Raw genomic sequence first — 14,409 nt, 5'->3', positions numbered from 1 at the left:
ACTTCCCAGTTTTCAGTAAAGCCATTATGGTACTGTTGAGTGCGTAATGAAACTCCCAGCACCATATACTTTTACTGGCATTACTGCACTTACAAAGTCTAAGAATTGGCTTAGACACTGTAGGGGTACAGGGCTTGTGCACCTGTACCCTCACCACTGGTATAATGCACCCAGTTAGAGGGGTGGCTGATCTATGCAAGGGCAGGGGTTTGTAGGCACGGCACACAGGGATGCGTGTCATGTCGACTTCATTTTGTTCTGCACCAAAACACACAGCCTCCAGAGTGTGTGTGTTTAAAGGTACAGGGCTTCTAAGGGTGGAATAATAAGTACTGCAGCCCGAAGAGGCCTTCCCTGGCCACAATGCCCTTGGTACCTGTGGTACCATTTACACGGGGCTGAAATGCAGCCAGAGCGCGCCAATTGGGTTTGGTCTTCAATGCAGTTTAGGTAAAGAACATAGGCCCCGGGTACCTGTTTGACAGGAGCACCCAGCCGCTCCTGCATCGCTGCAGGTGTACTTGTGCTAAACAGGATCCCCCTTTGCCCCGAGCCTAACACCAGGAGCTTTGCTCCCACAACCCAGTGGCCTGCTCGTAAGCAGCCACGAACCGGAGGGCCCCTATCCCCCATTAGTTAACACTGGGCCTCAGCACTCTGCACCCAGCCGCCCTGATGGAGTAACAAGAGTGCATCCTTGACCCTGTGGGAACACTTGTTCCAATCCCAGATACTCAACCCCAAAAGACAGAGTACTTACCTGGTAACCATTAACTTCATTTCTCTCCATAGAAACCTATTAACTGTTTTTCTCTGAATTTTTTTCTAAGTGCGGAGTTGATTTGTATGGAAACCTGAAAAATTACTTTTTCGTTACTTTTTAGATTACAATTGTAATCTATACAGTAATTTAATACCTGGACTTACCCAGGGCTCGAAAAATCATAAAAACTGCACTAGACCTGCAGGTCTAGTAACCTACAAAATCTCCTCGGCCCAACTGAAATGCACTTGACCTCTAATCTGAAAGCTGAGCAAATGTGACAAGTTAACAAGATTTAAAAGCATTTTTATTGCTCATTTAGTTTGTGAGCAATAAAGAGGCCTTTAAATCTTGCTATCTTGTCACATTTCCCCTGTTTTCAGAGGCAGAGGTCAAGTGTCAGTTTGTATTCCTACTCGCCAGTACGGGCGAGTAGGACCTAAAAATAGCTCGTCCTGAATTAATCTGACTCGAAAATGCGAGCGGTGGAGTGAATTTTTCGATCCCTGTTAAATGTATTTCCAACAACTGCTTTTGAACTTGCACTCACTTGTAAACACTGCATAATATTTAGCAAATCATTTATTTCACATACCTGTGCCATTCTTGGCTTGGTTCTAGAAATAAAATAACGAATATTTTTATACCAACAAAATTGGTCTGAGTTAAGTCTGAGTGTGTGACATCATTTGCTGATTGAGTGTGTACAACAAATGCTTAACACTACCCTCTGATAAAGCCTTACTGCTCACTCACACCATCACAAATAGAGAGTAAAGGTCTATCTACTTTTACCTCTGCCCACCTTTGGGTTCTACTGGACTCTGTGCACACTAGACCTCATTTTGGTATAGCATATACAGAGCCAGCTTCCTATACTATCACGTTTAATGTATCAGACAGATGCTGTTTTCTTTCACGTTCCCTAGAAACAACATATGCCATTCATAGTGTTTCCATGACATTAGATTCTCGCTATTGTATCATTTAGAAGTTTAATTTCAAGACAAGCAAGATTGCAATCATTACAGTGATCAAGGTATATTAGCTGTGCGTACCACAGAAGATTCTGCCACTGTATTTAAACTCGGTTGGCTATTAACAATGTGTTAAAGAAATGTGCACCATACAGGATTTGTTATACACTCATTAGCTTACTGCGATGCAACAAGGTTTTTTTCTGTACTATTGTAGCTTTATAAATCCAAATGCTGTTTTACAGCGTTTCTTAGTTCCTGGCAAATTGATAACAAACACATTTAGTTTGAGTTCATCAATATTAATGATATTTATTTCATGGCTTCGCAGGAAAGGGCTGTGTAACTATCACATACTTTGCCACACTATCTTTTCCTGTTTTCGGACGCACTTTTTTAGCCTGTCTTCAGTTTCCATCATTGTGCATGCACAGTACGTCCTGCTCCTTCAATTAATACACATTTTTTACTGTCAGTTTGTCACCAACCCATACTAACGAGGGTGCATACAAGCAGGACGGTTTGATTCACGGACATTTGGTAGAGTTATGGCAGTTTCGAAATCGGGACTACTGGCTGTACATGTAGCTATTCATAACTTAACCGACTAACTACCAATGCTGGTTTACTTTTGCTTTTTTATACCAATGCAAGGCCTATTGCATTGCAAATGCTTCCTTTGCAATAGGCCTCATGGGACCTCTTTTGGCCACATATGGTACTGCACCCTGAAACAGGGCTACGTAAACAAGCATTTGCAATGCAAGAGGACTCGCATTTGTTAAAGTTAGAGCTGTTAGGGTTACAAATGACAATTTACTTTTGCTTTTTTATGGTAAAAACGCTATGCAAATATAATTACTCATCTGCAAATCAACAAAAGTAAAAAACATTGTCATTTTCAACGTCAACAGCTCTAACTAACAAATACGAGATCTATTGAATTGCAAATGCTTGTTAGCTCTAGCTTACCACACAGAGAATGCTATGTGGCTGTGAAAGACATGCGGTCTTATCAAGAACACATAGGGGGGGTTTGGAGCCATCCCTTGCTTATGATGGGTTGGCTCTCATGTCATTCATTTGGCTGCTTCTAATGGATTGTTTTTTTTTTTAAAGTCAATCTCGTGTTTGTCCCTCACGCGGAGCATAGCTTACTAAGTTTATGCTTCCTCTATTGGCTTTTAGAGACCTAAAATTTTTATTTTTCATTGAGCCCCCCACATGAGAGTACGTGCTTTCCAGCTGTCCTACTTTTCTCCTCCCCTCACTCTTTTTGCCCTGGTCGTTCTCACCCCCGCATGCCACGTTTCTTTCACCCACGTTCTCCCCTCTTGTGGCTTCACCCCTCCTACTCTCAAACAGTTCATAAAGCACTTTTACATTAAGTTTTAAAACAGTGCAATCATGCTACTTTAAGATTACCAATCCATGCCGGGAGGCTTAACGGGGGGGAGGGGAGGAGGTGGGGTAATGAGTTATACAAACAAGAGAAAGAAAGTGAGCTACCGCTAGGGGCTTTGCCCATTGCTACCATCCCCCACTTCTGAAATTTACTTCTCCATTGCCTTCATGACATCAGGATGCATCAAACCACATCTGTCAATGCTGGAGACTATTGCTGGTGATGTGATACCATCAGCCCACATTCCAAACTTCAGACTCAAGCCACATTATTGCGTTGAAGCAGTAGGTACGCACCTATGTTTGACGTGTAATCTGTGGCACCAAAGATCAGCTCCGGAGCCCGGTAGTATCGCGAACAGATATACGAGACATTAGGTTCTCCCCGAACCAGCTGCTTTGCACTATGAATGGGTATAAAGGAGATAATGTACATTCTAGGTTAAAGAGGGAAAAAGGCAAGTACATCTCAAGCACTGTATCAGCCACACCATTTAAATACTCTTTGAAAGCAGTGAGACTGTTATAGCACAACACTCTTAAATGGATCAGAAGGCATCTCCATTCAAAAGTTCCATCTCTGAACTAAGACAGATTCATACTAGGGCAGAACACGTAAACCATAATGGCATAAAGAAAATAGGTCATAAAATGATTTCCGAAGGCAAAGTGACCAACATGTGCCCTAGAGTAATATTGAAGCTGCAGTACTCTTAAGACAGTACAAGCATATTCCATATGGCAGCATTCCATATTTAATCAAAAAAGCCATTATTCAATCAAGTAGTTAGTTACTTGTATTCACAGCATGCCATTTCAGGACACTGCAGACAATAAAAAGGTTTTGCCTCGGTGATGGATCCCACAACTCTCAATATACTCAACGTAAGTAACAAATGCATTTTAAATGCAAACACCGTATTCCTGTAGCCCAGCACTGGCTAAAGATACACAATTTTAATTGTTATAAAGCCCGAAATAAAAGGCTCATTACAGAGAAACTCAAACCAGCCCACTGCACCATGATTGAATAGGATTCTACCCACTTCCTATTCCAAAATATGACATGAATGAGGGAAACAGACTAGGCTGGCAGCAGCCAGAGTTCTGGAGACCATGAATGCTGCTCTTTTAAGAATCACCAACTTCTACAGCCAATCTTACCTTGGACTCAAATGCTCGATTTCATTTTCCCGGTTCTATGTGAGAAAACCTGAACTCTGTTTGGGGCGATTTGTAAACATTTTAAACTATTTGAAGTATCCAGATCAACACCATTCAACAGTCTTTCATCCTGAAATGATGCTTTCTCAGATCAGCCTGTTGACCTAATTATACTTCAGTGATGGTAAGAAGGAATATGCTACTTACCAGTATGCATCTGTTCTTGGCATGTACAGCTGCAGAGCCACACACTTAGGATAAGATCGCCATCTGGTGTTGGGCTCGGAGGCTTGCAGGTTGTTGTCTTCGGAAGAAGTCTTTTGATCACGAGATAGGTGACTCCTCCCTTGGACTACAGTGTGCATGGGCATCCACGCCATCCTCAGATTGTTTTCCGCCATGATGTGAAATGGAGTGTAAGAATAAAGAAAGGATGTCCATGTGTAATGTCTAATTAAGACAACGCTGGAACAGATACAGGTCCCGGGGAGGTGGGTGGGCGTGTGTGGCTCTGCAGCTCTACATGCCAAGAACAGATGCATACTGGTAAGTAGCATATCCCGTTCGAGGCACATGAGCTGCAGATCACACACTTAGGATAGACTATACAGCAGTGTCTCCCCTAGCGGTGGTCACCTGTATCGGTTGCAGCAGTATGGAATAAAGTTTTAAGGACAGCCTGACCCACAGAAACTTGTTTAGCTTGCACATCAACACAGTAATGTTTAGTGAAGGTGTGTGTTGTAGACCATGTGGCTGCCTTACAAATATCTTCTAAGGGAATGTTTCCTAAGAATGCCTTGGAAGCCCCTATTTTGCGTGTGGAGTGCGCTCTAGGGGGAACTGTAAAGAGTGCGTTTAGCTTTTTGGTAACATATTTGGATACATTTAACTATCCACCTGGCTATCCCGGATTTGGAAATGGGGTTGCCTTTATGTGGTGGAGAGAAAGCAACAAACAGTTGTTTGGTTTTGCGGAAAAATTTTGTTCTGTCAATGTAATACAGCAGGGCTCTTTTAACATCTAAGGAATGAAGAGCTCTTTCAGCTACCGAGTCCGGATTTGGGAAGAACACTGGTAGCTCGACTGATTGGTTAAGATGGAATGGAGAAATTACTTTTGGCAGGAATTTTGGATTTGTTCTAAGAACCACTTTGTTATGATCTAGTTGTAGGAATGGTTAAAGCCTGGATTTCACTTACCCTTCGAAGGGATGTGATAGCAATAAGGAAAGCCACTTTCCATGTAAGGAACTGTAGTTCGCATTTATGCAGAGGTTCAAATGGGGGACCCATGAGCCTAGTGAGAACAATATTTAGATTCCACACTGTAGAGGGTGGTAATCTGGGAGGAATAATCCTTTTAAGACCTTCCATGAAGGCTTTGATCGCAGGCACTTTAAATAGTGACAAGTGTTGTCGATTTTGTAAGTAGGCTGCTAATGCTGCTAGGTGGAGACGTATGGAGGAGTACGCTAAATTACATCTTTGCAAGTGTAGTAAGTAGCAAATGATGTTCTGGATGGATGCATCCAGTGGGCGTATATCATTGTTAGTGCAGTAAATGGCAAATCTTTTCCATTTTGCAGCGTAGCAGGCTCTAGTAGTAGGCCGTCTGGCCTCCTTTATAATATTCATGCAGTCTGGTGGTAGGTTGAGGTAACCGAACTCTAGGACTTCAGGAGCCAGATCGCTAGGTTCAGTTGATGTGGATCGGGGTGTCTGATTTCTCCATGGTTCTGGGTTAATAAGGACGGGGAGAGGCGCAGTCTTTGGTGTGGAACTAGAGAGAGTTCCAGTAGTGTTGTGAACCAGGGTTGACGTGCCCATGTGGGAGCTACTAGTATCAGCTTGAGAGACTGTTGCCTGAGCTTGCGTACCACGAATGGAATGAGTGGGAGAGGCAGAAAAGCGTACGCAAATCTGCCTGACCAGTTCATCCATATTGCATTTCCCTTCGACTGTGGGTGGGGAAACCTGGCGGCGAAGGTTGGGCATTTTGCGTTTGTGTGTGGCGCACAGATCTATGTCTGGCTGGCCCCATTTTTGGAAGAATGGGAGTAGGACTTGTGGGTGTAATTCCCATTCGTGGATCTGTAGGGTTTGACGACTCAACAAATCGGCAATCTGATTGTGAACTCCTGGAAGGTGTTCTGCTAGCAGGTAGATGTTCTGGGGAATTTCCCCTCTCCAAATGTTCTGTGCGAGCTGGGACAGTTGGAGAGAATGTGTGCCTCCTTGTTTCTGTATGTAATACATGGCTGTCATGTTGTCTGTCCGGATGAGGACAGTTTTGTTCTTTAGATGTAATTGGAATGATTTCAATGCTAGGAACGCTGCCAGTAGTTCCAGGTAATTGATATGGAGCACTTTTTGTTGAGTGGTCCATTTGCCCTGAGTGGTGTGTCCTAGGAGATGGGCTCCCCACCCTGTGAGAGATGTGTCGGTTGTCAGCACTATCTGTGGAAGAGGCTCTAAGAACGGCCGCCCTTTGGACAGGTTTATGGTGTTCCACCATTTTAGTGAGCAATGTGAGCGACTGTCCACTAACACCAGATCCGTAAGTTGTCCGTGAGCCTGGTTCCACTGACGTGCTAGACATTCTTGCAAGGGACGCATTTGAAGTCGTGCATAAGGCACAATGAAGATGCATGACGCCATCATCCCTATGAGTTGCATGAACACTCTTGCTGGGAGAGAGTGTTGGGATTGAAATTTTAAGATGAGAGCTTGTATATTGGCTATCCTGGCTGGGCTAAGCTATGGCCTTGGAGGTATTTATGGTGGCTCCCAGATATTGATGTATGTGGGAGGGTTGTAGTTGAGATTTGGGATAGTTGGTGAATCCCAAGTTGTGTAAAAGTTGAATAGTTTGGTGAGTGTGTAGAACGCATTTGTTGAATGAATTGGCTTTTATGAGCCAATTGTCGAGATATGGGAAGACATGAATTTGTTGTCTCCTGAGATGCGCTGCTACTACTGCTAGGCATTTGGTGAATACTCTGGGCGCAGTTGTCACTCCGAACGGGAGGACAGTAAACTGATAGTGTTGCCCGTCTACCAGGAATCTTAGATATTTCCTGGGAGCAGGATGCATGGGAATGTGAAAATAGGCATCCTTGAGATCTAGTGTGGCAAGGAAATCGCCTTTCTGTAATAGTGGAAGCACTTGAAGAGTGATCATATGAAAATGATACGAGTGTATGTACTGATTTAGGAGTCTGAGGTAGAGTATGGGTCTTAACGTCTCGTCCTTCTTGGGGATTAGGAAGTATAGAAAGTATACCCCTGTGCCCTGATGTTGGAAGGGAACTGGCTCTATTGCGTGTTTTTGAAGCAAGGAGAGAACCTCTTGCTTGAGGAGTGTAAGATGGTCTGGCGACATGGGACGCTGTTTGGGTGGTATATGTGGAGGGGTATTTGTGAGTTCCAGGCAGTAACCATACTCGATAATTTGTCTTACCCACTTGTCTGTTGTAATGGAATTCCAGACAGGTAGGAACTGTTTGAGTCTTCCCCCGACTGGAGTGGAATGGTCTGGGGAGAGTGGAGGAAAGTCACTGTTTAGTGGCGGGGGAGGTACGAGTGTTGGTATTGCCTCGACCTCGTCCCTTGGTGTTGTTTCCCCTATATACTCCTCTAAAATATCCTCTATTGGGGGATGTTTGTGTAGAGGTTTTGAACGTGGAGGAGGTGTCTGCTTCAATATTTTTGGATGCTCCTCTATAGAAGGAGCGTCGAAAGGAGCCACGTGGCTGTGGAGACTGCAATGCTCCCATGGACTTAGCATTCTCGGTGTCTTTCTCCATTTTTTTCAAGTGAAGTATCTACTGCTGGTCCAAACAGTTGCTCTTGGTTAAATGGTTGGCTAAGTATGGTACTTAGTACTTGTGGCTTAAAGCCTGAAATACGTAGCCATGCATAGCGTCTAAGAAGTACGCTTGTATGGATTGCTCTAGAGGCGGTGTCTGCGGCGTCAAGTGCACATTTAATTGAGGCATTTGAGATGAGCTTTCCCTCTTGTATAAGGTCATTTGCCTGGGTCTTGTATTGGTCTGGTAGGTGATGTATGAGATCTTCTAATTGATCATAGTGAGCCCTGTCATAGCGTGCCAATAGGGCTTGTGTGTTGGCAATACGCCAATGGTTAGCTGCCTGTGCAGCTACTCTTTTGCCCGAGGCTTCTAATAGTTTGGATTCTTTGTCTGGGGGCGGTGTATCTCCTGTTTGGGAGTTAGCCCGCTTCCTTGCGTTGGAAACCACCAAAGAATCCAGAGGGAGCTGTCATTTAATATAGGAAGGATCTTCTGGGGCAGGTCTATATTTTTTCTCAATTCGAGGGTTAAGTACCCTGGCCCGTACGGGGTCCTTAAAAACTTCTGTGGCGTGTTTTATGACCCCTTTAATCATAGGTAAAATTTGAACTGATTTCTGAGACTGCTCAAAAGTGTCTAAAAGGAAGTCTTCCTCGGGTGCATCTGAGTGCATGGTGACGCCATGGTAAAGTGCTGCTCTGTGTACTAGTTGTCCAAACCCGAGGTGGTCATCTGGAGGTGAGGGTTTGGAAGGGTATGTAGTAGGATCAGGTACATCAGGCAGAGGGTAAGGCCAGTCGTCCAATGGTACAATATCCAGATTTGTGAAAGGATCATTAGAATCATTAAGATCATCCGGATCCCCCCCTCTCCCCTAGGTGGTCATCCTGTGGAGGTGGTGTATGTGAAGGAGATGGTGGAGGTAATGGTGGTGGAGGCAGGGGGGGGGGGGGTAAGAGGTCGTACAGGAGAGGAAGGAGGAATGGGTGAAGTGGCTGAGTCCTTCTTTACAGGAGCTGGAGAAGGTGTGTCTAGCTTCCTTTTCTTATATGGCACAGCAGTGACACGTCCAGTTTTTGGATTAATATAGATCGTTTTTTGCGTTGGATCTGGGTGGAAAAGTTCTTGGTCTTCAGGAACAGACTTTGGCGCCGATTTTTTCGGTTCCGATCTATGTTTTGGGTGATCGGCAGTGTCTTTAGGAGGTATAGTATAGACCTTAGCCGGTTGTTTCGGTACCCATGAGGGTTTCGGTGCCGATGAAGGTTTCGGTGCCGAAATGGAGTCTTTAAGCTTGGGAGCTTTCGGTGCCGGCTTGTCTATGGGCCTCGATTGTTTCGGTGCCAAAGGTGCCGGAGCCGGCTTCGGTGCCGAGAGGTCTTGTGTCTTCGGTGCCGAAGGTGCTGGGGGTACAATAATATGTTTGCTCGGGCTCGAGCCACCTGCAGGCTTGTATTTTTTCGGAGCCGAGCCCGAAGGCTGGGCTTCTGAAGGTTGTTTTCGGTCGCGACTGGGGCCAGCTGGCGAAGTCTTGACCAATGCCTTTTTTGGAGGGGTTGGGGTAGGGGCATAGGTACTCACGCGTTGCCCCGGAGTAATGGGGTCGTCGGGAGTCGTCTGCTTCTGATATAATGTGAAGTTCCTCGGAATCTTCTTCCGGGACATCGGGGCCCTCAAAGATGTCCTCTGGTTCCGGAGCTGGTCTGTGTGCCATGATATGGCGTCGAGCTCTCCGATCCAGAATGGTCTTCTTGGATCGGAAGGCGGCACAGGCTGGACAGCTGGACTCGTCGTGTTCCGGCGACAGGCACAGGTTGCAGACCTTATGATGGTCACTGTGCGGGAATTTTGCTCCACATTGGGGGCATTTTTTAAACGGGGTCCTTTCCATGAGCCGCAGGCCTCACGCCGCGGATAGGTTTAATCGCCCGAGTCGACGTCCGGAACCGGCCCGATGAATTCGATGTCGAGTAAAGGTGTATCGATGAAAATTATAAAGGTTTTTCGCTTCGAAAAGCTTGGTTTAGAAGTTTTCTACCGGAGTGGAAAAGTTTCATCCGAACCCAATGGCGGAAAAAAACAATCCGAGGATGGAGTGGATGCCCATGCGCACTGTAGTGCAAGGGAGGAGTCACCTATCTCGTGACCAAAAGACTTCTTCCGAAGACAACAACAACCTGCCAGCATCCGAGCCCAACACCAGATGGCGATCTTATCCTACGTGTGTGATCTCCAGCTCATATGCCTCGAACATATGTGTTCCTTATTCACGAAGAGTCCCGACTGTAAGAACTCTAAAGGAGAGAGAATGAATTCACCTTGAAGCCAAAAGAGCAAATGCCACCAATGAGGAAGGAGTTATAAGTTGGAGTGAGGAAATGCATCCAGTGACGGTACTCCTTCCATTGAAGGCTAGCTCTCACAAACAAAAAAAGATACGTTTGAGGAAATGGGGTGCATTGTATTGTGTGGTGTGGTTGTGAGACCTAACATGCAATACACTTAACACCTTTTAGGTCCAGCAGGTTTCATCTGTAAAACCTTCGGCTCAACCTTGGGTAGCTGTGGCACTGAGCATTAAGGCTTACACAGAGGAACAAGAGTAAAGCGTTTAAACAGCACCAAAACAACTGAAGACAGACATGACACTCAAGCCATCCGACACCAATTTATAACAGACTGTATTTTTATAAGAATTTAGACACTAGAGCAAAAAAGATCCACCGAACGGTTCCGGAGATATAGATTTGACAAGCAATAATAAATCAAAATATTTTCTCTGAACTGCAAACAAGCCTTGGCAAAGTTGTGAGAAAGTGCCCTCTTCCCTGTGCCCCTACAGTACCCAGGTCCATTCCCGGGCACTGTAAGTGCAGTGCTGCCATTTAAGAGTACATGGTGCTGAGAGCTCGTCAAACACGAGCTCCACAGCACCATAATGGCAACACTAAAGACTGGGAAGTTTGGTATCAAACTTCTCAGCACATTAAACCCACACTGATGCCAGTGTGAGATTTAATGTACCAAGCACCCCAGAGGGCATCTTAGAGATGCCCCCTTACAACTAACCTACAATCCACGTCTGCTCTGAGGCTGCCCAGGCTGCCACACAGCAGACACGTTGCTGGACCCCTGGGTGGGAGAGCCCCTGCTCTCCCGGGCCTGCAACAATGCACATCCTGGGTGAGGTGATAAATCTCCTCCCCCAGGATGAGCAAAGGGAAGCTTCAAAGGCCTGCCGCCTCGAGGAGTTTCCCCAGGCCACTGCAACCCCCCACTCTGGCGGGAAGCTTGGCCGGAAACCCCATACAAGGACAGGGGATGTGCCAACCTGCCCACCCCACCCCTCAGGTGGGGGAGGCGAGGTGAAGCACATCTCCGGGCTCTCGCCATCTTGAAGATGGGAGGCCCTACCCTATCAGGATTAGGCTACTGCCCCCCTCCCACAGGAGAGGGGCAGGATAGGGGGTGTACCCACCCCAGGACAAGGACCCATTGGTCTCTGCCCTTCACCTACCTGTAACGCCCCTAAATCTAGTATTTAGGGGCACCCTGAACCTTCCTTCCCCAGATTCCAGATTCGAAAAACTACAAGAAGAGCAATAAGAACAAAGACCTGCCCTGCAGCTGCTAAAAAGGGAAGAAGACACCAACTGCTTTGGCCCCAGCCCTACCGGCCTGTCGACTCCCGGACCTGCACCAGCGCAGCATCTCTCGTGGCCAGCAACCTCACCAACCCCGGAGGACCTGGCTACCTTTTGGCTCTAAGTCCCTGGGACTCCCATGAGTAGAGGCTCTACTCAGAAACCTATTTCTAACCCCTGGCAGCAGCCCGGAACCGCGAACCCAGCACACTCTGCACCAGCCAAGCCTGGCCAGTGCCGGAGTGGACAAAGACCCTGAGGACGACCCCGCGGCGACTGTGACCCCGAGTCCGGCACCCAAGGACCCCCCTCGACATTCCGGAAGAAGCCTGCAGCCTCGGAACAAGGTGCCCCCCCAACCCCGATCATCAGAGGTTAAGATTGAGACACCAAAAGGCACCCCTGCACGCGGCGCCCTGCGGCCTCCTGTGCCCAATCCCGGGGAACCCACCTAACCTACAACTACCCAACTTACCTCTCGAAGTGGTGGTGGCACCTGAAGCATCCTCGTCCCCGAGCTTGCAGCCTTTTTCCTAACCGGAACATTCCCATTGATTTCCATTGAGCGCCCGACGGCTCAAAAGCACCCTGCACCCAGCCGCCCGAGTGGCCCTGACAGTGCAATCTCTACACTAGCCTACTTCCCCACTTGCCCTGAGTGAGTGACCAGGAGCTCAACTCCCACAGCCGCGTGGCCTGCTAGTTTGCAGCCACCAAACCAGGCCCCCCTATTCCTCATAGGCTAACATTGGGACTAACTCTGCACCCGGCCGTCCTGAAACCGCTGAGGGTGAACTGACCGTACCTACCTGACACTGGGAGACCCCTGAGTCTATGCCCAGAATTTCAACTCTGCCAGTCGAGAACTTACCCTTAAACCACGAACTTCATTTTTCTCATAGGGTAACATTGACTGGCTTTTTCTTTTTTTTGTTTTTTTTTTAAATATTTTTTTATTGGTTTTTACAAATTTGTTCCCCCCCCCGGACAGGTAAGCATTCTGTACAATAATATCATATTCTTTATGTATGTCAAACTTAAATAAGCATTAAAGTAAATTTTGCAAGACACATTCAATGCTTTACAGGGAAAGAAAAAACCCCAATCCAAACAATAACAAATACATTGTAGCATTGATAATAAATCAGATTTGTTGCTCTCGCCAGGATGTGAGAGGAGACCAAATATTCATGCCCCTTTCACGTCGCCTTTTCCCTTTCCGCTTGTATATAGTTATCTCGATACTATGCACCGCTAATAACCTAGCTAGCCACTGTTGGAAAGTGGGTGGTAACGGGTCTAGCCAAGCCGAGGCTAGGCATAAGTGCCAGACGGCCATGGCAACAAAAATAAAATCATAGCCGTTTTCAGGATTATCTGAGTCTTCCACCCCAAGTACCATTACCTCTGGTGACAGGACAACTTTTCTATGAAGAACAGCGGTTAAAAACCTCTCTATATCTTGTACCAGAGGCTTTAACACTGGGCAAGAGGCAAAGATATGAATAGAGTTTGCTTTAAATAGATTGCATCTCGGACAGCAAGTCCCAATACCAGTTCCCCATTTTGCAATCTTGTTAGGTGTATAGTAGAGAAAAAAACAGGTTTTATAAAATTGTGCCAAAAGTTTGGTAGAAATGAGAAGCGTTTGTGCTAATTGATAAGAGCCAAAAAATCTTTCTTTAGATATATCAAGTTTACTTTGCCACCTTATTGCCATTTTATCTAGATCGTCAGGGAGTTTGTCCAACAATAACTCATAAACTCCACCAATCGAGTGTTTCCTAGAATGTATAACTCTCTACTATAGTAGATTCTTCCCATGATGTTTTAGTCCAGTTTTATGAGTTAGGAAGGCCCTAATCTGAAGATATTTAAAAAAGTCCCGCCAGTCTAAGCCAAGTTCTCCCTTCAAAACTTCAAAAGATTTAATACCCTGGTTAGTATAAAAGTCACCTAGTTGTACTATTCCCAAAGTAGACCATTTATTAACGCAGTTGTCTTTAAAGATAGTTGCTGGAAGTATTGGATTATTTAATACTGGGGTGTAGTATGAGAATCGTCCGATTCCTAATACTTTTTTGACAGCCTTCTATACCTTAAAACAACTATAGAGAGTCTTAAATTTGACTTTATGGTAGCTGTCATATGTATTTCCAAAGATAGCCATAGCAGGAATTCCCCACCAATAGCTGAAAAATTGAAGCGGTGTGTTCCTCTGTGTTATTTGGACTTTGTAATAGTTCCTTGCTGTATAATAATACACATGACCAATAGTATCTCCTTCAGTTGGGAAGTGCGAGCCCTCCTCTATCCTTAGGAAGGGTAAGGTATTTATATGCCCGTCGGGGTTGAGCATAAGACCATACAAATCTAGAAAAGGTACGTTCTATTACTGTAAGCCACTGATTGGAAATTTCAAGGCAAACTGCCCTGAATAGATATAATATCTTAGGAAAGTACACCATTTTAATTGCATTAGCTCTTCCAATAATAGACAGGTGGCGATTGTCTAACCGTCGTATATCTTTTTGTATCGTATTTAATAATGGCTTAAAATTTAAGTCCACAACTTCCGCTAAATTAGAGGAAATTGTAACACCCAGATATGTCGCTCCCTTCACCACCCTAGGATCATCTAA

General features: G+C 45.6%; 1 protein-coding gene across 1 annotated transcript in view; it reads right to left on the bottom strand.

Moving 5' to 3' along the window:
* The window catches only part of GSK3A (glycogen synthase kinase 3 alpha), a 393,550-nt gene that overhangs the window by 248,705 nt on the left and 130,436 nt on the right, over positions 1–14,409 (bottom strand). Inside the window, exon 6 of the mRNA XM_085615588.1 lies at positions 3,442–3,548. Within this exon, the coding sequence (XP_085471714.1) occupies positions 3,442–3,548 (107 nt within the window). The remainder of the gene's footprint in view (positions 1–3,441; positions 3,549–14,409) is intronic.

The sequence above is a fragment of the Triturus cristatus genome, chromosome 7 (genome assembly GCF_964204655.1).
Source record: "Triturus cristatus chromosome 7, aTriCri1.1, whole genome shotgun sequence".
Lineage (NCBI taxonomy): Eukaryota > Metazoa > Chordata > Amphibia > Caudata > Salamandridae > Triturus > Triturus cristatus.
The sequence above is the reverse complement of the archived record's forward strand: the minus strand, read 5'-3'. Positions and strand labels throughout refer to the sequence as shown.